The sequence below is a fragment of the Acyrthosiphon pisum genome, chromosome A1, assembly GCF_005508785.2.
Source record: "Acyrthosiphon pisum isolate AL4f chromosome A1, pea_aphid_22Mar2018_4r6ur, whole genome shotgun sequence".
Taxonomy (NCBI): domain Eukaryota; kingdom Metazoa; phylum Arthropoda; class Insecta; order Hemiptera; family Aphididae; genus Acyrthosiphon; species Acyrthosiphon pisum.
Window position 1 is genome coordinate 49,017,776 of NC_042494.1, and position 22,836 is coordinate 49,040,611.

Sequence of the window (22,836 nt, forward strand, 5' to 3'; positions counted from 1 at the left end):
AATTCATGTGCGGTAAGTAGTGCTAAAGTAGTAAAATTAACAGAAATATTATAACCTATTATACAGAAAAACCAAAAATAAGGAACTTCACATAGTCTGTTTTAAGAAATTACGGGTCGACATTTTTACAGTCGGCATAAATTATATTTCAGTCACCAAATACTTGATCTCAACCCCCCGTAAAAATCGTATAACTCCGGTCGAACATTTATTATATAATTATAACTGACTAATAAGTTTTCCTTAGGTAGTGTAAAATGTATAAGCGCAATTGGTCTATCGACCCTAAACATTTTAGAGCGCAATTGGTATATCGACCCTAAAATGTTTAGAGCGCAATTGGTATATGAAAAGGTAATTTTAAGCGCAATTGGTAAACTCCCATTTAAATATAGTAGGTACCTATATACTATTTTATTATAAATAAATATTTTAATATCTAGTTTATTAATTTTGATTTATTATTATTCATAGAAATATAACAAAGAAGCAAAATTAGAAGGAAGGAATGGACACATTTTGGTAGCAAACATTTCGAGTGTCATCAAATCAATGATGGATAAAAAACAACAATCTTTAAAAGTTAGTAACAGTATTTATTTTTGATAATCAAGTTATGTAAATTAATTTTACATGATGTAATACACACACAATATTTAATAAACAATATTAACTATTTATATTATAATATCACCTATTTTATAGAGAATTTTAGAAAGCGTTGAACAAGTTGCAGTTTCAGCCCACAACGATGCACCACCGGGTGATGAATATAAGGTTCGAAATGCAAAACCAAATAAAGCTACTCCACATACAAACATATTATTAAATGATCTAAAAGAAAATTCTCATTTTTACCATACTCCTGTAAATGCTACATATAGTTCTGTACACATACCAACTTATGTTTATGACCGGGGTAAGTCAAACACTGAACTACAATTACGTTTATAGTATTTATATTTCTACACTACAGTACCTATACGTATAATAATGTTCCAAAATAAATAAATATTAATTATCATTTAAATATTTTTTTTATGTAATCATTATTAATAATTTTCAAATATTTATTGCATTAATTTAGCATCTGATGTAATTAAGGCTCTCAAATGGTCAGAAAACTTGGATGTAGCATTTAGAAAAAACTACGAAATAGATCCTAGATTGTCATGGCAGTATTTTGGAAGTACAACTGGTTTCATGAGACAATTTCCAGGTACTTATATTCTACCAATATATTTTCATCGTAATACCTATTCGGTAAATAATTAATTCATATCGGTCATTATTATAACCGACAATTTATACCAACTTTGGAAGTTTTCGAATGATTACTAAAAAAATAACACCAACATCTAAAAATGGCACAAAAACCCCCTAAATGTTTGAATTTAAAACATACACATTACACATATTCCGTCTAGAATCTAAACCAGTATTATTTAAGAAATATTTTATTCTGGAAAAATGACATTCGATGGAAAATTCGATTGGAATACACCAAATAGCTTGGTATATACTATATACGAATATATATACTAAGAAATAAAATATCTAACCCAGATATCGATATTTTTCCTGAAAATTTGATTGAATTTATTTAAAAAGACTACGTAGTAAATTACTTTTATTTTAAGAGGACCTGCTGTGTTGTCTTCGTCTTACAAGTGCTTAACACATACGCAAATTTACGCTCGGCAGATCACGTTTAGCTCCATCAGTTTAAAAATTAGAGTGAATCGAATTATTATACAATTTAAAGGTAAAATTATTATCTAGGCAATCTCATAGGTTTTATTATTATATTTTTATTTCAAAGCGTCTTATGAGTATTTTAAAATTGTAAATTGTTTGTACATCTTAAAATACTCATAACTCGTTTTAAAATTAAAATATATTAAAATATAAAAAGGCCAGGTTGTCTAGATAATTATCTTATCTTTTAATGTTATAGGAGGTGAATTCACTAATTTTTAAGCTAACGGAGCTAAACGTGCTCTGCTGAGTGTGAAATTTGCTGTGTTACGCTCATGTAAGACGGATACAGCACGCATGCTTTGCCACGTCCTATTTCATTATCGATTAGGATATATATTTATATTATAATAGTGCTTATAAGAAATTTGTAATTAACATACCCATTCGTATCAAATAAATACTTGATTTACAAATGTTTTGAACTACGCTGTTTCAAAATATTCTCAAATATCTCAATTTATTTTAGATTTATTAATTTAACTAAAATCTAAATATTAAATAATTATTGATAATTATTAATTACTATAACTCGTCTAATTTTATTTGTAGCAATGGAGTGGCCAGATAAACCAGATAATACAGAAGATTTGTACGACTGTCGAATGCGTCCCTGGTACGTGGAAGCAGCTGCCAGTCCTAAAGATATTCTTATATTAGTCGATAATTCTGGGTCAATGATGGGACAAAGTAAAATCATTGCCAGGCACGTGATAAATACATTATTGGATACATTATCAGTGAACGACTACGTGAATGTACTTGTATTTAGTAATGTAACGAATGAGGTCGTCCCGTGCTTCAAAAATTTACTCGTACAAGTATGCATTAATTATTTAACATCGAAAATTAAAAAATATACCTATATTTAAGTGGATTTTATTTACAACTGTAAGTCAAAATTAATTAATAAATAATTTCATCATTTGATAGATAGGTGTATACTTAGCCCTTAGGTACACGTTACAAAAAAAAAAGTATCTTGAGATATTGTAGTATTATAAAGATAATTAAGTATAATTACATATCAATTTTATTTCTTATTCAGGCTACACTTGCAAACATCCGAGAGCTAAAATTAGGCGTGGAAAATATTGCCGATCCAAATAATATCTCAGATTTTAGTATAGCCTTAACTATGGCGTTCGAGACACTTGAAATGGTATTTAATATTTACAATAAATCAATACTTTTATTTTATTATTATTTTGGTAAACATACATTTGATAAAATAAAAATACAATTTTATTTTTAGTACCGTGAACGAAATATGGGTGCTATGTGTAACCAGGCCATCATGTTGGTCACTGATGGTGTACCAGAAAACTTTTATGAACTATTTAAATCACATAATTGGAAGAATGGTACAATGGGTATGCCAGTAAGAGTATTTACGTATCTTATTGGTCGAGAAGTGCCTGAAATAAGAGACATGAAATGGATGGCTTGTGCAAATCATGGTAAATATTTTACATTTTTATTATCGAAAATTTTGAATTAAATTGATAAAAAATTGCATTATGTAAGTAGGTATTAAATTTAAAACCATAAACAAATAGATAATGCGAACGACAAACTTTTTTAATTTAGGGTATTTTGTTCATTTAAGTACGGTAGAAGAAGTTCGAGAACAAGTGGTACACTATTTACCGGTAATGGCTAGGCCCTTGGTGTTGCACCAATCCCATCATCCGGTTATTTGGACGCCGTTATACGCCGATGTTACTGTAATCATAATTTACTGTTTTGTACTAGTTCAAATATATATCATTGGTATTTTTTTTAGGATCCAAAAATGACTGATTATCTATGGGAAAAAGAAGAATGTCAACAACAGTATCATGATACGATTAGTTATAAAGAAACAAAAGACCAATTTTTCTATCCTAAGAATAAAGCAAAACGAGATCGTGATCGAAAAAAAAAAGTACATACTTATATATGTTTTAACTAAATAGATACTATATCTTAAAATGTTCTTAGGAGTTGAATCAAAATTTAAACGTGAATAGACAAAAAAAACACAATTTAATAACGTCTCTTGCGATGCCGGCATTCGACAAAAAAACTGAAATGGTAAGCTTATAAAAAATAATTTTTGAAATCACATCAACATTCAATAATCATCTATTGCAATCATCAATTCATTTAATTTCGTTTATAAATTCATTTTAGAAGGATAAAATTGTACCTACATTATTTTGGAACACTTTCAAAATATTAATATTTTGTATTCCAAAGTAACATTGGATTATTGATCTCACACAATTAAAATTATTTGAACACATACCACATTAAAATATTATAATTTATATTTATACATAAATATATGCATAGTCAGTTTTAGTCACAGTGCCGTAGTAAGACGGAGACTGGGAGCGCGTGTTTTTCCATCTCTTGCTGAACTTTTTTTATAGGTAATTGTATACACAGCCAAAGTGTTCAATTAATCTATTGAACTATAATGAATTATTATTTATTATTTAGACAAATTATCAGTAAAAATAATTCATCATTATTAACTAACTACTAATTTATTTAAAAAAAAAAAAAATCAAGTTTACCCTGTCAACTAAATGATCCAAATCAACTTTATCGAAACTTCTGTTTTCTTTTCTAATGCTATGCATACTATAGGAAGATAACAATTTTGTAGCCGTTTTGATGAGTTGTTAGGAACGTGTTTGATAATTTCGAATACCTAGTTTTTTCCTAATTTATGTGGAATTTGGACTGAAGGTGGAACGGTTTTGACGAGGGAATCTTTAAATGTTTAAATCTAAAAATGCAATTATTAAAAATTATTTATATAACTTGTTATTTGTTAATAACGTAAAAATTAAACATGGTAAAAAAAATATTGATTTTGGTGGAATGCAGTTACCCTTAAAAGAGTTCTGGCTACGGCACATCATAAAGTGTCATAGTGAACTGCATCACTTAAGTAACTAACTAGATTAAAGAACATACCTAGTTTTTATGATACACGATGTTTTTACTTTTTAGATACTATATAAGCACTATAAACAATAAGCACTAAGAAAAATAACTTTTCTACATACCACATTTTGTCATTACACATAGATAAAATATCAACACCAAAAATACTTGACTAGGGTGTATATTTTATGTTTTCTAAAAATTTTAGAAATGGATCCAATGTGTGATCTTGACTATCTTTTACTATTTCATAGTATTTTGTATCCACGAAAAGTTCATTATAATTTACAGAGTTGAGTGACGAGAGTATTATATTCCTCACCACTGATCACTATGGATATTTTTACCTCCATATCTATAATTTATAAGAGTGTTTGTCGACGTCTCTTTTTGACTATAAAAATCGACGTTGTTATTAAATTATTAAAGTATTATAAAATTTAAAACACGGCACTTATTAATTATCGGTTGATCATAATATGTTTTATCTGCAACCGCAGCAGTCATGTTTTATCGTAGATCACCGTTTGTCGGTAGGTCACACATTGGTCTGGACTCGATTTTTAATTATTGTTGATTCAAAAATGAGTGTGTCTCAAGCTTTTGATTTAACCATAATATTATAGATAAATAAATATATAAGTAATAAATAAAATAAAACTTTCAAGTGTTTACGAATTATTTATTTACTAGTAAATTAATTAATCTCAATATTTAAATTATGCGTACTTATTATTTTGTTGTAATACGTACAATACCTAACATCTTTAATACAATAATAGTTTCATTAAAAATGACCTTGAATTTAATTAAAACCAGTAAAATGTATAAGTTTTAAACTTTATATTAGGTAGGTAGTAAATTATATTCTTATGTGTATAGGTTTTAGGTTCTGTTACACCTACTCACCAAAAAGTAAAAACATATAAATATATTATTGTATACAGTATGCGAATTTTTACTAATAATTTAATACCTGCAGATTTTTAAAAAAATATTTAATATATTTTTTAAAAAAAGAACTCATACTAAACATGTTTAATAATTATTTCCCAACAGAATATCACAGTAAGAAGGCTAATAAATGATAACTACTGGGTTTGGGAAACAAGAGAGGTATTTAAAAATTCAACAGGTAGTCTGCCATAATTTTTTTGGTCATCCTTAGAAAAATCTTAATATTTTTATTGTAATCATATTTTATTATAATAGTACGTACATTTCTTTATATTGTGAAACTTATTCTTCTATGAGACAAATCTGTATCTATTATCAACTATATTATATATTGTATTATTAGTAATTAAAATTAACTGTCGTCAAATATTGGTACCTACCTATCGCATTGGATAGATTAAATGTAACAATTTAGAACGCCTAGAGTTCTAAGCTTAGCATTAATATTTTCTTAGATAGAACTTCTAAATAATGGTGATGGTATAGGGATCTAATACGTTTTAATTATATTTATTTAGGTACCTACCTAGTTAGAAATAATAGTTAGAACTAATATTTGGTTTCAAATAGATACTTGGCCTGATTGAAACCCAATTCAATTTTGAAAAGGTGTTTTATATATTTTAATCAGAGACTAGCGCGTAGAGAATCAATAGTAATTTGAATTTTAAGTAAATTGTAGATATAAACATGAACCTTAAATTGATTTAATTTAAGCATAATAGAGTAGACCAATTTAATGTTATGTTGTTAGTATTATTTAATTTTTTTGTTGAAAAATATAACTAGCTGGTGTGCGGTTTTTAAAAGAGTTACTTACTTTAAATGTTGCACATTTATTATTAATAAATAATTTTTGTCAACATATTATAAGTACCTACTAACCTAAACAAGTTTAATGTTTGCAGACAAAAGTGGCTCATTTACTTGGCGTTGTCGGAACTGATGTTCCCGAAGCAGACTTACGAGAAGCCATGTCACCTCACATAGTTAGTGAAATGTGCCTTTATAATATTTATAATATTTATGCTATACCTATTTATTTGTGTTTTCAGTTGGGTGTCAATAACTATGCATTTATTGTTACTAACAACGGTTTCATTGTCACACATCCAGATCTCAGACCAGTAGTAAGTAAATTATAATTTAGATGTACTTAATATTGAATATATTTGAGAATACATATTATTATTATGTGGTGATTGCAAGTATAAATTTGTGTTAAAAAAATGAAAAGGATAGAATAAAAGAAAAAACAATTTAACGATTCCATTATTTTGTTCCTCTTTTATTTTTTTAATTAAAAAGAGAATGAACGCTAGTCATGACAACATGATAACGAAAATTCAGACATTTTTTGACACTACTTCTCCAACATTTTTCAAGCACTTCTCAACATTACTATATATGTATTATCATTAAATCGTGTAGAAAAATATTATCAATTATATTACCCACGCGTTATATGAAGATGAAGATCTTAACTGTATAAATTCGTTCCAATTAATGTCATGGCTACAGGTGGCAGTGATTGTCGCGGTCGGAGTTGTTTAGCGGCTCATATCGAATCCGTCGATTTTTTTATTGACTGTCCGCTACTGTTCACAATAACTATACCTATCGATTTCTCCGAGACTTAAAGTTAATATATAAATATTAAAAATTATTAATCTGAAAAGTGCCTGTAGTTGGTCCAAATTATACTTAGGTATACGATTAATAATTATATTTATACACTATCAATACTAATATTATCTTTAAGATAATATATATCTTAAATATCATCAAGACTACAAATGTATATTTAAATTAGATCTTTCCACTTGTCAAATATATGGATTTTTCTAAATATTTCCAATATCTTAGAACTTACTTATTACTAATAACCTAACCTAATAAGTTATTAGGTATTCATTTATAGTTCATGGAAGATCTGTACTAAATGTATCACATGTCAATATTTTTTTATAATGTTATGTGAATTAAATAAAGACTTCAAAATGTATAATAATTTGAAATTGAAAAAAATATTGAGTTTAGTATATATTGGCTTTTAAATGATAGTGTATACACATTAAAATATAGGTACCCACATATAATTTTAATCACATTATATAATAATTATATATATATATATGTATATAAATTGTTTAATTTAATATTATGACTTGTGTTATAAAATATATATTATTTGAATAAGCAATTCAGTAATATGTTAGTGCTTAATAGTTAAGTTGGTTCCTACAATTTTTTATAAATTAAAGATCAGTCGAATTGATATCTAAATAAAATTATGTATGAACAGTAGTCAGAAGCTGGTGGAATCAATATTCAATAAACATAATATACCATTTTTAAAAATACGATGATATTATATTATCCCTTGCGGCCACTACCGAAAAAAAAGCAATCAACTATTTTTGATTAAATGCTATATTTCGATTATCAAATTTCCCTGTGTAGTAGACATTTTCAATTATAATCTGAATATCAAAACCCAATGAATATTTTAGCGATTCTATATCCTAATTATCCTTTTTCTCGAACATTTGCGAAAAACTTATTTTAAAGCGAATAACCAAGTTTTATTATAAAAGAAAAAATTTATTGCTTCACAATCAGTTTGGTTTTCGGGAACGACAATTGACTATTCATCAAATTCATCGACTTATTGACTTAAGATCATTTACTTTGGAAAAAAACTTGCACAACAGTTTTTTGAGACGTTTCTTATAAGCATTTGATCATGTCACTGTATAAAATTTATAGCAGACCTTGCAACACATTTCAACCATCAAATATATTTTAATTTTTAAATCTCTACTATCGGGTTTTCTCCACTTTTTAACGAACTTGACTTTCATACGTCTGTATCGATAAATAAAAATAAACATATATTAAACTCACTGTCTAAAATGGATGTATATGGATTGTATATTTCTAAAAATATATATATATATATAATATCACATAAGTCTTATTAAATCCTGATCATTATTGTAACACAATTTTTTATTTATTTTATATTTGATATATGAGTTACTGATTTTGATGTAAACATTTGTAGTTTTTTGTTTAATGCTTATAAAATATAAATAATCTGATACGTTTATACATTTCAAAATAAAATATATTTATTAGATTAGTTATACCTACCTAAGTGAAATTCGCTTTTACAAAAATGAATATTTTTAGTTTGGAGATATTTTGAAGCCAAATTACAATAGCATCGATGTGACTGAAGTGGAACTTGTCGATTCCGACAACATCGCAAGGGTGTTTGATCGAAGTATACTCACGGTTAGTACAATAATAAACTTTACATGATAGGTTTTATAGTTAGGTATTAATTTTATTTTTTAAATGTAAGTATACCGTTGTTTTTATAATCATTAATCACTATCCAAAGAATGGATATCCCTGGTATCCTGGGTACGTATACGGAAAGTATCTGGGATAGTATGTGTTCATCATAGGAAACGGATACACCATTAAAGGACTTTGGTAGTATGATTGGTCGGCATTCGTGTCATCCACCATGGTGGAACCAGACGCTTCTAGAACGTCTAACGGCACTTGACGGGTCTTAGGTTTCCGGTCAGTTCTTAAACGATCGTGTTCGACAACAGCTGATTCATTTTTCTGTACGATGGAGGACGTGACGTTTTTTTGGAATTCCGTTGTCTTATTCTGTGGTGTAATAACTTTGCCATCATTGATAATCGCTGGATTGTCAGCCTCGAGAACAGGTGTTGTTTCGTTTTGTGGCGAAAGAATGTTTTCAATAATATTATCTGGACCCTCGGACTTATGAATAACGGTTTTGCAATCGAAACGAGAAAAAGTAGCTACAGCTATACAAACCACCTATTAATATATGAAGAAAAATAATTAGTATAGGTACCTAGAATATTAAAGTTATTATAAATAAATAATAACGGCAGTCGATTATGTTTTAACTCAAATTAGTTGTTGAAAATAATACTATTTTGACCAAATTTGTAATTTTTAATGTACCTATAAAATTAGTTGAATTAATTTAAATAACCTTCAAAGCTAAAATCATAAAAATTAAATGTTACTATTTAATAAATAATACGACGAAGATAGAAATATCAACAACATTTAAAAAAAGGTGGGGACATATTGTGGGAACTGATATCTTAAAACGCACTGATCAGGTTATGCACTTGGAATTTATATTATATACTCCGTCATTATTCTTTGGTGCCTATATTGATAACATATCAAGCAAAGCTCTTTGAATACTTAGCTTTGTGAGGTGGCATACAGCGTCAGTATTATGTCTAGTAAATGTCTTTTAGCTTTATATTACTCGTTATTTCTATCTGTAATGGAATATTGATCGATAGCGTGGTCTTCAGAAACAGCCCAGGATAAATTACGCATTGAACGTGTTCAGAATCGCTTCCTTGGAATGATTACTCGATGTATGAATATAAAACAACGAGCGCATGACTACCAACCCGCCCTGTTCGCACTTAGAATGTCAACATTAGAGATTCGTAGGGATGTTGCTGGTGTTAAGTACCGGTAGTGGGTACCTACAAGAACCTGGGAGAGGTATCATATATATCTGTGGTCAGAACTAACTACCTACCTTGAGGATGATCCTCTAAGGAAAGCCTTGTTTCAGGGGAACCGTAGTGATACCTAACAATTTTTTATAAAATCGCATTTTTAAATTATAATTTATTATGTCTATAGTCTATGTATAAATATCCTAGTATTTACTAAAAACAAAAGCTGTATGGCGTTTATTAATTTAAAATAAAATGAAATAAAAATAAAATAACAACAGTATTCAGTAGGAACATACATAATAACAATAATATTAAGTACACCATAAACCAATACAAAAATATATCATATAGGTTGTTAAAATATAATACATAATACTTGCACAACATTTTGGAATCATTAAAATATTTTTGTTACAAATAACAATTAGTATTTTTGATTTTGATATTTTGTGTTGGTAAGTACTTAAACTTTTAAAATTTAAGTACTATACAATATTACAGCATTTCTTAAACTGTGTTCCGCGGATCCTCAGGGTTCCGCAAAACTCTCATTAAAATTAAAATTTAGAAGTCCTGTTTGTCTGTTATTTAAAATGATTTTTTGAATTAAGTACAGTATAGTGCACATTATTATTATATTAAATTATTATAATTTGTATTGCAAATAATCTTTACATAGTATGACACTAGGAATAACTATTGAAACAAAGTAGGGGTTCTAATTGTAGAGCTATAATGACTTATTGTTGAAAGCTAAATAAAAAAATCTAAAAATCTAAAAAAAAATTAGAGGTTTCACAATAAAAGTGGACATAAAAAGGGTTCCACAGATAGAAAGTTTAAGAAACATTGCAATATTATACAAGATTCTAGATTCCTATTCTAGATTCCAAATAAGACGTAGAGCTCATATTATAATTTTATAATTATTAAAATAAAATACAACATTGGTAAATTTGTAAAAATTTTATTTTCTGTATGAACTGTATGCTATTTTTTTTTTTTTGAGTTTATAAATTATAACAAACACTACATAACAAACCCTACAAAACAATTAATTTTATCTTATAAAAATATTGTTTTATAACCATTTAACAGGGATATCTTTAAAATAAAAATGTATAAGTGTAATCGCAGTTATGATTGCGATATGCCGTTCGTTATATGAAGTTCAAAAATTCAAAAAATAAACCTTAATTTAAATTTAAAAAACTATACATAATGCTATGAATTAAAAATTATATAGATAAAAAAAATTGCAGTAGTCTCCCCAAGAAAACTTTTATCGACATTTTTTTGTTTATAAAATATAATTTATTTCATAGTTAAATCTATACACGATCTATTATTTAAAATGTATATATTTATGAATACCGTTTACTTACAAAGCTCCGAATCATTGTTCAATTCTAGATGGTTATTTCGAATACGTAAGTAAATTATAGTTGACGAAACAAACATAAATGGCGTTTTCTGAAATTATCATACTGTCTTATATAATATTGTGATCTCGGAAATATTTCCAGTTCATCAAAATCATGGTCACTGGGTATAATCGAATGCCAATTGAACTATAGTATATATATAGCTATATATATATATAGCTTAACTAATCAATTCGATATTTTCCGCTAAACTTAATGTTTTATTTTAAACCATATTAATCGCATTGTTTTCACGCATCCGAATTAAATGTTTTGTCTTTTGTACATTTTACAGCTTCGTGATTATATCATCAATCAAACAACTGGCGATCGAGAAATTACTGTGAAGTATCATTACGACGATATGGTAAATCATTTCTATTTATTAAAAAATAAAATAATTAATCAAATGTTTATGTACTTAAAATAAGTTTCTATTAGAAAAATATATTTTATTATTTGGTTCACAATTTGATTTTCCTATGGCCTATGGGATGCATCTACATATTTAATTAGTTATTAGAAGTATTATTAACAGTTGTATCTAGATTAAATTCAAAATATAGTTTTATATAAAATAATTATTAATTTATAATACTTACTGATAATCAATTATACTTGCTCACTAATTAAATCATTAAATAATAAATAATAATGAAAATATCATGAATCAATTGTTATCATAACAACTTGATTATGAATTATGAAAAAGTTAATACATCTAAATATCTAATACATATAACAATAAGCAAATATGATATAATCTTTAGAATTAAAAAAATGCTGATTAAAATGAATAATATGAATAATTTATGTTTAAAAGAGACGTGCGACAACAGCAGAGAGACATTATTATTATTCAATAGTTGAAGGAACGCCGTTTACAGTTGTGGTTGCCTTACAAGAAAAGCACTTCGGTTACAGAGTCAAAATACCAGACAGATTTCAAAATCTTAATACAACAAGTAATTTTTCATAAAAATAATCTTACTGATCGGTAAAATTTAATTTAATAATGTAATATATACTATACAGGATCATCCCTTTTGGACTATTTTAAGGACGACGAGTGGAGAATTCATCCAGATTGGTAAATTATATTTCATTATCACTCTAAAAAATCAACACACTAATAATATGAATACATATTTTAATATATCTTAATAAATAGGTACCATTTAATTGCAATATCAACTACCAGCGTATTTAAACTAATTTTATTTTTATTAAAAAATTTCAATTAAAAATGTCAGTATTCTATTATTACATTTTTTTACCCTACCATATGGTACACATTTTTAATTTATAGTTTTCTTATTTGAAATTTCAAATTATTAGGCTAAAAATATTTATATATTTCATATTGTATTGATGATCATACTATATTAATTCAAAGTGTGATGCATATTACCTATTATTTATTTTCAGGCTTTACTGTCGATATGCATACGACGATGGAGATGATACGTCATTTAAAACCCCTGAAGATGAACTTCGGCATTTTTTAAAGCGAATCGCCAAGACCGATAATACTTGGAATAAATGGCCACCTCCAAGATTTTACAGTGAATCATACGACTGTAAGTATACCTACATCCTGCTTCAAATAACCTGCTACCTATAGCTATACCTACCTTACTTCTTTAAAACGTAACATTAAACATGTGTACACACTAATAACAATACCTTAAAATATAATATATGTATTAGCTTTATAAATAATGATATAATATATTCTTAACGAGTTATAGGATTAGTAATTATTTGTTTTCGCAGCAAAAGGGTCAACATTGCCCGAAGAAAAATTCGATGGCAAATGTTATTGTGAGTTGAGTGTTAATATTTTTGCATGATCAAGCTTGATCGCAGTGTTTTGTGCAAGTTTAAAATTGTGGAGTATAACATTTATTTTTTATTTAATCGGTATGTTTGGTTTTATAATTCTGGACACGCAAACTCAAACATTTTTTACCACTGAAGGATGCCTCGTAAATGATTTTCAGGGGTTCTATAAATTAGGAAATTCGATGATAAATTTAAATAAAATAATAACAAATATTTCAATACATTTTCAACAAATATGAGGAGTAGAGTTGTAGTTGGTATAATTTATTTTTCCGTAATATTATCAAATATTAAAATGTTCTCATGACAATATTAAAAACCATGTTTTATTTTTAGATTTTGATCGAAGCGATGAATGCATTGGTTTTACGGTGATTTGTGTTTTTCTAAACCATTTTTTTTTGTGTCTGTCATCATGTTTTGCAATGAAACTGCTTCAACTTTCAACTTTATGGGTGGTTTCTGGTAGCTATTTGGAAATAGATGGTATTTTTTTTTGTGTAATTGGAAGGTTTAAAGTAAATACCAAGTACTTTTAAATATAAATGGAAAAAACAAGTTATATACATATAGTAATATTAGATAAGTAATAACTAATTGTCTCATATAATATTATGTGTTATATGATGAATATTATAAGTGTAGTTAAAAAATATGAATAATCATTATAATATTATAAATCAAAAGAGAATATAATAATTAAAAAAAAGTTCTAAATAGTTAGGTAATACCATGGATTATTAATAATTAGAATTTATAATCTATGCTAATACTATTAATTACATTTTTAAATATTTAGTTTACTCATAGCAAAATAGATAAACTATTAATTTTTGGTGCCTATACTATCATTAGATCATCTCATTAAAAAAAAAAAAAATCATTATATCATAATTTTTATATTCAATTATAATATCTGTATTACTAATTTTTTTATTTAATATTGAACATAATATATTAATGTAAAAATGTATGTATTTTTAATGGTTACAGGGTATGTATTAATTTGTTGTATACTATATTTTCATTTAAATAAGAAGTTATGTGAGTTTATGATGAAAATTAGACCTAACATTTATAATACCTAATTGTGTTTGAGGATTACTATATTTACGAAAAAATATAATTCTCATTTCTCACAATAAAATATAAATAACAGGTTAGGTTAGGTAAACAAATAATAATGCTAACATTTATAAATTACATTAATATCGTGTCTGTGAAGTAATATTTATCATATCATATTTCATTTTTAATTATGGTGCTTACATTTTTTGAAAATTTTTATTTTATTGAGCTTAAGCCCGGCAACTGTGGTCATTGGCTGTTTTTTTTTTTGTAGGGGGAGAAACGGTTGGTTGAAACACGTTTGTATGTGTGGCAAGTTTGTATGTGTAGCTATAAATCCCGGGCGGTCACCCATCCAGGAGCTAGCAACACCGGCCGATACGTACACTCAGAGCATATTTTCTGCATAAATAATATTATTTCTTGATTAAATTTTGTCCATCGTCCATGAACAATATAATGTACATTTTTTTGGTACCCATAAATTATTTACCTATATTTATATACAATAAAAATTAAAAGTGCTCTCCGACAAACTTCTTCTAAATATTAATTTTTTTTTTCCTAAAAATTTTATATTATGCCATACCTTATCTGTTTCAATTAGAACAATAAGCTAAGTTATAAAAACAATAAATAATAACATAGAAAAAAACAGACAGAGAGAAGAGGCCTCCCAGCGGAGGTACTTCAACGTTATCAAATGTTTATAAATTATAATTTTTTTTCTGTGATTTATATAAATTATACAAACGTGTTACATGTTAGTTATGATAAATTGCACTTTGATTTTAAAAATATACACGATTTTTTTTGTTGTGTTCCTTTATAATTTGGCTTTGATTATTATTCGCTTGCAATATTTAACAATCATAAAGCAAATATAAAGATTTAAAACTCGTAAATCAATTATAGAAATTAAATAATTTCAAAATTAAAATTATCCAAACAGCATGGCTTACAATAAATAACAACGAATTATGATGCATGGACTTTCAGTAACAAGTACTTAAAGTTTATTTTTTCAGGTGATAAAGATCTTATGCTTAGTTTGATATACGACGCCAATATGACTAAAGGTATTTTTACAGAAGCTAAAAATGATACAGAAAAGAAAAAAAAGTAAGTTATTTTATTGGCTTGATTAATTTTAGCTTGATGTTGAAATTCACGAATCAAACTGCACAATATACAATATATAGTTAATAAAAATAAAAATTATAAAAAATATTTGTGCAATAACGTTTTATTGGAATTCCTTAATTCAGCTATTCAGCAGTAGCTTATCTACTACAATTTGTCCTTACACTTGTTTTGATATTTATGACTTGATGTATATATTATATTTATATATACGCATACAATTTCATAAATATTTCTGTCCTATATCTTCATTGATTTGATTTCATCAAAATTTATGAAATCAATAAACTTAATAGTACCTATCCAAAAGAACGTTACAATATTATGGGCTTATTTATTAGTTAGTTTGGAGTAAAATTAAAAATCACATTATATGCACTACTCACGCGCTTTTATATATTATACTCACATTGATATTTTTCACGTTAACACATCGCACTATTTTGTCTTAATGAAGTCCAGCAGCGGTCTTGATGAGTTTATTACCAAGGTAAAGTAATTGTATAGGTCAGTTGAACAAATTTAACTAAGATCTATTGCTATTTATGTGTTTTTAGAACTGAATTTGAAAAAAGATTTGGAGTGACATTGGCTTTTGTTGCTACCCACAGTGGTCTTACCCGATGGATGGATTATGAAGACAAACCCAAGACGCCACTCAACTCTGATGACCATGAAAATCAACAACCGTAAAATTAAATATTCAATAATCTAACATTCATACTATAAATTATCATAGATTACATACATTTTAATCAATTTATAGACATTTCATTGACGAGAACGTTTACTCTATTGAAGAAGTATGGTATAGAAGGGCGGTTGAGTATAATATGGTAAACGATGAAAGCTATGTATATTCTGTACCATTTGAAAACGGTAAGCAATCGTTACACTTCAAGAATTCTATTTAATAGACATGTAGTGTACTGGGTACAATTATAACAACCATCAGTAAATTAAGTAGAAATGTTTGTGACTGTCTTTAATAAAACTTGACGTTTTTACATTACCACAATAAGGTACATATAAACTATTTCAGTAAAAAAAAATGTTGATTGTTTTCGAGTATTTTGCTTTCATCAAATTTAAATTACTTAATATAGTTACGTCTTGCGTTTATTTGCTACCTACCAAAATAAATTTAATTTAATTTAAAAAAAAATTAAATATTTTAGGCTATTTTTACTGGTTTTTTTTAAATATTTAGAAAACATTAAATCAACATTGGTAACAGCAAGTCAAGCGGTTTTCGTTACTAGTAAAGAAAATAAAAAGAAAGGCGCTGCTGCAGTTGTCGGTTATCAATTCAGACACTCGGCTCTTCAAGAATTGTTTTTAAACATTACAAAACAGGTAGATTTTGATGATGATATTATTTAACTATTGAAGATAGTTTGAGTAAATGTCAATATTTTTATAACAATAATTATAGTGTTACTCAGAAACTGGTTGTACACCGGCAAAGGACACTTGTCAATCCATAGAGCGAGATTGTTACATACTTGACAACAATGGTTATATTATTGCATCGGAAAATGTCATGGATACTGGACTGTTCTTTGGTAATGTCAGAGGACCAATTATGAAAATGATGGTAAAAGAAAAGATATACAACAACATAACAATATTTGACTATCAAGGAGTATGTTTTAAGCGAGAAAATGAAGACGATTCGAATAGTTCATCGTTTTTGTATACTGTAAGTATTTTATTATATTAGGTAATTATTATAATTTTTAAAGTACACTTTTTCCAGATTTCTCGATGCCGAATTTGTCTTTACTTATATTTTCTTTTTAGTTAAACTCCTTCTTGAGGTAAAAAAATGAGTTTTCACTTTCCGACCGCTCTTCTTTGAAATATACCTTAGTACCTATACCTTAGGATACCTTATAATACCCATCATAAACGTTTAAATTAACAATAACTTCTCAATTTAAATTGTCTACTGTAATCTTTCTCTAATTTTACTGATTTAAATTTTCTGTATATGCCTGTGTAATTAATGAGCTACAATCTTTAATGATAAAAAAGTGAATATAAAGCAAATCATTAATTAATTAATCTTCATTAAAAATAGGTATATTTTTAATCACACGGCGTTATAGATAGGCTATTTAGCTACACCAATGTCGTGTGTCCATTTTCAGGAGTATTTGGTCAATAAACACGTTAAAAAAAAAACATTTCAACATTTTTATTGTGGTTGAAATTTTTTGGGATGCTAGATGCTAATTTTGAACTCTAGTGTGCTTCTACTAGTATACACTAACTAATAATACTCCACTTCCTAATTCCATCAATACTGAATGTTATCTAATAAAAGCTGTCATTAAACAATGAAAGAATTATTATTCATACATATTATATTATATTATATTCGATTTCTCATACGTTTAATTAATACAATTTTTTTTCGATAGCCGATACATCATTTAAAGCAATTAATTGGATGGCTAATAGGGCGTGTGTTATGGTTGGCTGCTCATTCTAATTTTCAATGGATGATGTCTCAGGCTCAAGCCATATTCGAAGATGGTTAGTATATAGTTATTTTTACGGTTTAATCATTATGATTCTTATTTTCATTTAATGATATTGTGATTGTGGTGTTCAGTTCCAGACTACCAAGAAGATGAAGAAAGTGTCTATTCTGCCGATACTTTAGCCAATTTTAAAATTGAAGGTGAAAAAGCATTAAAATACGTTAGAATTAATCGAACTCGACCGAAATCTTGTGATCGTGTCGTCAATTTGTACACGCTAACTTCGAAGATTCCAGAAAAGGTTGAACATAAATCTATGTGTGCCAGGTAATACATCAAATAAATTTTTATCTAAAATTGAAAATATTTGTTGTGGGGTTTCGATATCAAAGCATTCAAAGCTTCTCCTCTCTCCCCCTCCTCTATCAATTAACCTAGCTGTATTTCCAGTACCTATAAACTATGTCGTATTGACAACGTTACAATAAAATTACTTTACATCATAGTCCGTGTGCGTTCAATTTAAAAGCTCTAATTAATAAACAACTACATAATATTATCTTCGTCCTGATTAAATGAAATAAATAATTATATTTAGTTTAGGAGTAAGATTTTTTTAAATACCTATTTTTTTGTAATAATTAATGAATAAAAAGGTGGGAAAGTGGACAAGTGGGTCACTGTAATAATGGATGGTGTTCAATTTGATAAATGAAATATCATTGTATAAGAAAAACGATTCTGAGCGAAGACTGTCAGTCAGCCTATAATATTACTAAGTATATTTGATGATATTATTGTGAAAGCAATAGTTACGCTATGATACCCATATATATAAAACCAACAACTTTATAACCTTCTTTATTTTAATTGAAGTTAGCCACCATCATAATATACACTGCAGGTGCAACCTGCAGACTATGTTTAAAAATTATACTTATACATTATTTAGCCATATTCATAGATCGTACTAAGTCAATACTTAGTGGAAACTCAATTTAAAACGTCATTTTAATAATCATAAAATAATCTTAGTTAGTACTAAGTATATTCTTAGTAAAATCTATAAGTTAGTAAATTTGTATTCATAAATAGGATTCACACATAAAGTAAGAAAATTTTTAGGGGATATTTAGTGAAATCATAGTAAGCTCTAGTGCTCATTTAAACAAGTATTTTTTTTATAAATAATAATTAAATATTATAATTATTATAATTGAGTTAAAATGGATGACTACTATGATTTTTTAAATGAACTATTCCAAGTCAGAGCACGGAAAACATATAAAAGAAATAATTTAGATCCTATCAGTTTTTATTCGGACAGTGAGTTAGTGTCCCAGGGTGAAATAATTGAAGTGACCGTATAATGTATGAATATACCTTATTTTATGAATAACTCTTTTATTATTTTAGATTCTTAGCGGATCGTTGAATGTACCATTGATTTTACAATGATATGTTTTTTTAAAAATTTTTTTGTGTTTGTCACTGTCTTACCATCACCTTTTAGGACCGTAAAAATGCTTAGATTTTCTTCAACAGTATCTCTTCTGATAGGAAAGTGAAACTAGTTGGTTTTTTCAGGTTGAAGGTAAAAATGTCACAGTAGCTTTCAAAAGCGCCGTGAAAAACAAAAGAAATATTAAAGAAAATTGGGAATTTTTACGCAAAATCTGTTTTTGAGACAATTTTGGTTTTAGATAAAGATAAAGATAATGCAACTCAAATGTATCTAGATAGAGATAAAAGATAACTTAACTCATATTTATCTAGATAAAGATAAAGATAAATACTTTTTTATCTAGATAAAAAAAAGATACAATTATTTTTTAAATGGTTATAAATTTTGGTATATTTTAGTTAGGCACTAGGAACATAATAATAATTATAATGATATAAATAAAAATAATTACATTATTTATAAACCATAAACTTTGTTTGAGAATCTGTATAAATATTTAAAAATTTAGTACAAATTCGTGATTTTTATCAATAAAAAATGTTCTAGATGAATTTATTTAGATTAGTAAAAAAATTATCCAAGATGAACGTTTAGATACCTTGTAACTATTTATCTAGATAAGATAAAAGATTAACAAATAATTATCTAGATAAGTCCGAACACTGGTGGTAGGTTCAGTTTTGTTTAAAAAAAGTTAAATTTTCTATAACTATAAAAATAAAAGTTTTATCCCCCTTCCATCAAAGGTTTTTTTTCTCATTACTAAAGGTATTATACCATCATGTGACACCGACCGGCCCTCCTCCGGGACACCTTGTTTGACCATTCACCACCATTATAAATATCTATCTATTATAGTAAATAATAAATAATACCTGCTTGGGAAAAGGCATTTTACTTCAATGATAAGAATAAGACGACTATCTATCTATTTTTGTATATTTATAGACTATAGTAAATAAATATATCCCCGGGTAATAACAATAATTATTTGTACCTTCCCCATTAAGGCGCCCGGTGCCAATGTGATTTTAACCTCAAAAACACGGTTTACGGGAATAAGGATCCTGCCCTGTAGAGTTAACCAAATTTGATAATTTTTTTTTTTATTAATAGAGGAGAATATTCTACAGCCCGCATCGAACTCCTTTTTTCGATATTTTCATCTCAAACTTAATTATAAGTCTTTAAAAAAAAGACAATTTTTAGCTTTTTTTATAAATTATTTTATACTATTATTTAAAATAAAATACAAAAGCAGAGATCGATGCGGGCTGTACGAAGTCTTCTTCTTTCAGATAAAAAAATACTCATCAAAATTCGACAATTCTATAAAGCTTGAGAGTTATTCCCGTAAAGCAATTTTTTTCGATAATACACCCTATCAACCACCCCTAAATAGTTATCGGGTAGTAGATTAGTGGAAAAGTCTTATAATTGAGGTAGCAACTAAAATATAAAATTTTTTCAAATTTTATAGAATTGTGGAAAATTTGAAAAACTGGCACCGGGACCCTTAATAACGAAAACATGATAAAATTGGAATTAAATGTCACAAGAGTGAAGAGAGTGATACGTCATACGTTTAATTTAAAATTATTTGTATTTAAACCCATGTCTTAACTTTTAAATATCTAATCCTACATAATATTACACCTATCTAAATGTTATATAATATTTGTTTTTAACAGGCCTTATGAATTGCGAAAAATAATGAACACCAATCTTATCTTACTGGTCGTTAATGGACGTTGTCCAGAAACAACGAAAGCCGAAAATTTCGATACCGAGCCAAAGGAAGTTGATTATGAAGAGTTCAATAATTCGTTGAATTGTCACAAAGCGTTTTATAGTTTACCACGCCGTAGACCTAAAACCGCTTGCATTAGGACACATCCAGACGTAAGTATATTCCTATATAACATGCAAGCCATTAAACAGATATAATTATATAAATATTAAAATACGTTTAAAATTCACCTTTTTATGTACCTAAGTACCTTTAATCTATATCATGTGTATAGTGTATGCCACTGTATGGGATAATATATTTGTACATAGATAGGTAAATCGATGACGACAGTACACAAAGTACTAAAAAAATTACTACAATAATATCATATTATACACTAGGTTACAGCTTACAGACTATATAGTAGCGTACCTATCTATAATTTTTTCCAGGGGGAATATGCAATTTTTAATAGACATTCAGCTTACACATATTATATTCATATTATTTTATACTCGTTGTATTGTGCAAAAATTTGTTCTCCAGGTGGGGGGATATACCCCCCCCCCTAAAAGATATGCCACTGGCTACGTATAATGTGTATCTAATATTCTAATTTAGGTATTTTAAATATGGTCAATAATGGGTAGTGGGTACTGTAATGAAAATATAATCAAAATTTTTTTTTTTTTAGGAACACGAAATTTACGACAAAATGTGTGGCAAGGGTACAATAACTACAGTTACGCCAATAACTTTATCAATAGTTTTTTTTCTATGTTTAATTTTATAAGGTTTTTATAATTTTTTAATTCTAAATCAAAAATTTAAATTCTTATACTTATGTATCGATAAATATTGTTCATGAAGTTATCTTTGTTTTTAAATATTTTGTCTATTGCGTCTATTACAATTATACGTTAAATCTTGCTATTATAATTTTATGATATTATTATATTTTGATGACGGTAAGTGTAGAATGTTTAATATTTTCTACCAATGAGAATTATAAATATAGTATTATTAACTACTCAATATTCCATACGGTAGATAACCGTGGTAGGTACGTTTAATACAATATTTTGTGTCCGCGTAGCATATATTATTATAATCTTAATGTATCATAAATCATAATAATATCAAAACAACCAAACCTACCTATATAGCATGAAATAATTTATTTAACACCTTGGACGAAAATAATTATGATTACTCCTATATTATGACTATAGTATGATTTGTATTTATTCTATAACAATAATACTGCTAAGTACCTACCTATGAAAAATTCTTGACATAAAGGAGAAAAATAACTTATACTGTGTCCAATGAGAGAATACACTGCGGTCCAACAAAAATCGGTTCTTCTACAAGACAACCTGTCATAGTGGAACCAGTCTCGATGGGTGTTATGTGAAGTTGTGAAGTATTCTTTTACTGGATAAAGTATAAAACCAGCCTTGCTTATAGC

The 22,836-nt window shown here is 27.2% G+C and overlaps 2 protein-coding genes across 8 annotated transcripts in view; one reads left to right on the forward strand and one right to left on the reverse strand.

Moving 5' to 3' along the window:
- LOC100161432 (voltage-dependent calcium channel subunit alpha-2/delta-3) overlaps positions 1-22,337 on the forward strand; it is a 30,107-nt gene extending 7,770 nt beyond the window's left edge. For 2 of the 7 annotated variants that reach the window (XM_008182280.3, XM_029487210.1), the window contains 28 exons: positions 475-582; positions 706-919; positions 1,088-1,219; positions 2,311-2,579; positions 2,807-2,920; positions 3,014-3,218; positions 3,349-3,485; positions 3,545-3,685; positions 3,742-3,834; positions 5,758-5,814; positions 6,564-6,644; positions 6,711-6,785; positions 8,851-8,955; positions 11,919-11,990; positions 12,447-12,588; positions 12,659-12,713; positions 13,052-13,203; positions 13,400-13,447; positions 15,565-15,658; positions 16,137-16,169; positions 16,237-16,368; positions 16,446-16,558; positions 16,890-17,035; positions 17,115-17,381; positions 18,106-18,220; positions 18,300-18,495; positions 21,325-21,535; positions 22,060-22,304. In XM_008182280.3, coding sequence (XP_008180502.1) covers positions 475-582; positions 706-919; positions 1,088-1,219; positions 2,311-2,579; positions 2,807-2,920; positions 3,014-3,218; positions 3,349-3,485; positions 3,545-3,685; positions 3,742-3,834; positions 5,758-5,814; positions 6,564-6,644; positions 6,711-6,785; positions 8,851-8,955; positions 11,919-11,990; positions 12,447-12,588; positions 12,659-12,713; positions 13,052-13,203; positions 13,400-13,447; positions 15,565-15,658; positions 16,137-16,169; positions 16,237-16,368; positions 16,446-16,558; positions 16,890-17,035; positions 17,115-17,381; positions 18,106-18,220; positions 18,300-18,495; positions 21,325-21,535; positions 22,060-22,158 — 3,606 coding nt within the window. In that variant the 3' untranslated portion in view covers positions 22,159-22,304. Of the gene's footprint in view, positions 1-474; positions 583-705; positions 920-1,087; positions 1,220-2,310; positions 2,580-2,806; positions 2,921-3,013; positions 3,219-3,348; positions 3,486-3,544; positions 3,686-3,741; positions 3,835-5,757; positions 5,815-6,563; positions 6,645-6,710; positions 6,786-8,850; positions 8,956-11,918; positions 11,991-12,446; positions 12,589-12,658; positions 12,714-13,051; positions 13,204-13,399; positions 13,448-15,564; positions 15,659-16,136; positions 16,170-16,236; positions 16,369-16,445; positions 16,559-16,889; positions 17,036-17,114; positions 17,382-18,105; positions 18,221-18,299; positions 18,496-21,324; positions 21,536-22,059 lie in introns of all 7 variants that reach the window. The other 5 variants (XM_003242738.3, XM_008182281.2, XM_008182282.2 and 2 more) reach the window with 5 other exon arrangements.
- On the reverse strand, positions 8,983-11,675 carry LOC107883040. Its single transcript, XM_016802358.2, has 2 exons — positions 11,585-11,675; positions 8,983-9,522 (listed from the first exon to the last, which is right to left on the reverse strand). The coding sequence occupies exons 1-2, from the start codon at positions 11,597-11,599 to the stop codon at positions 9,055-9,057; spliced, it is 483 nt and encodes a 160-aa protein (XP_016657847.1). The 5' UTR covers positions 11,600-11,675; the 3' UTR covers positions 8,983-9,054.
- Positions 22,338-22,836: the final 499 nt, after the last annotated feature.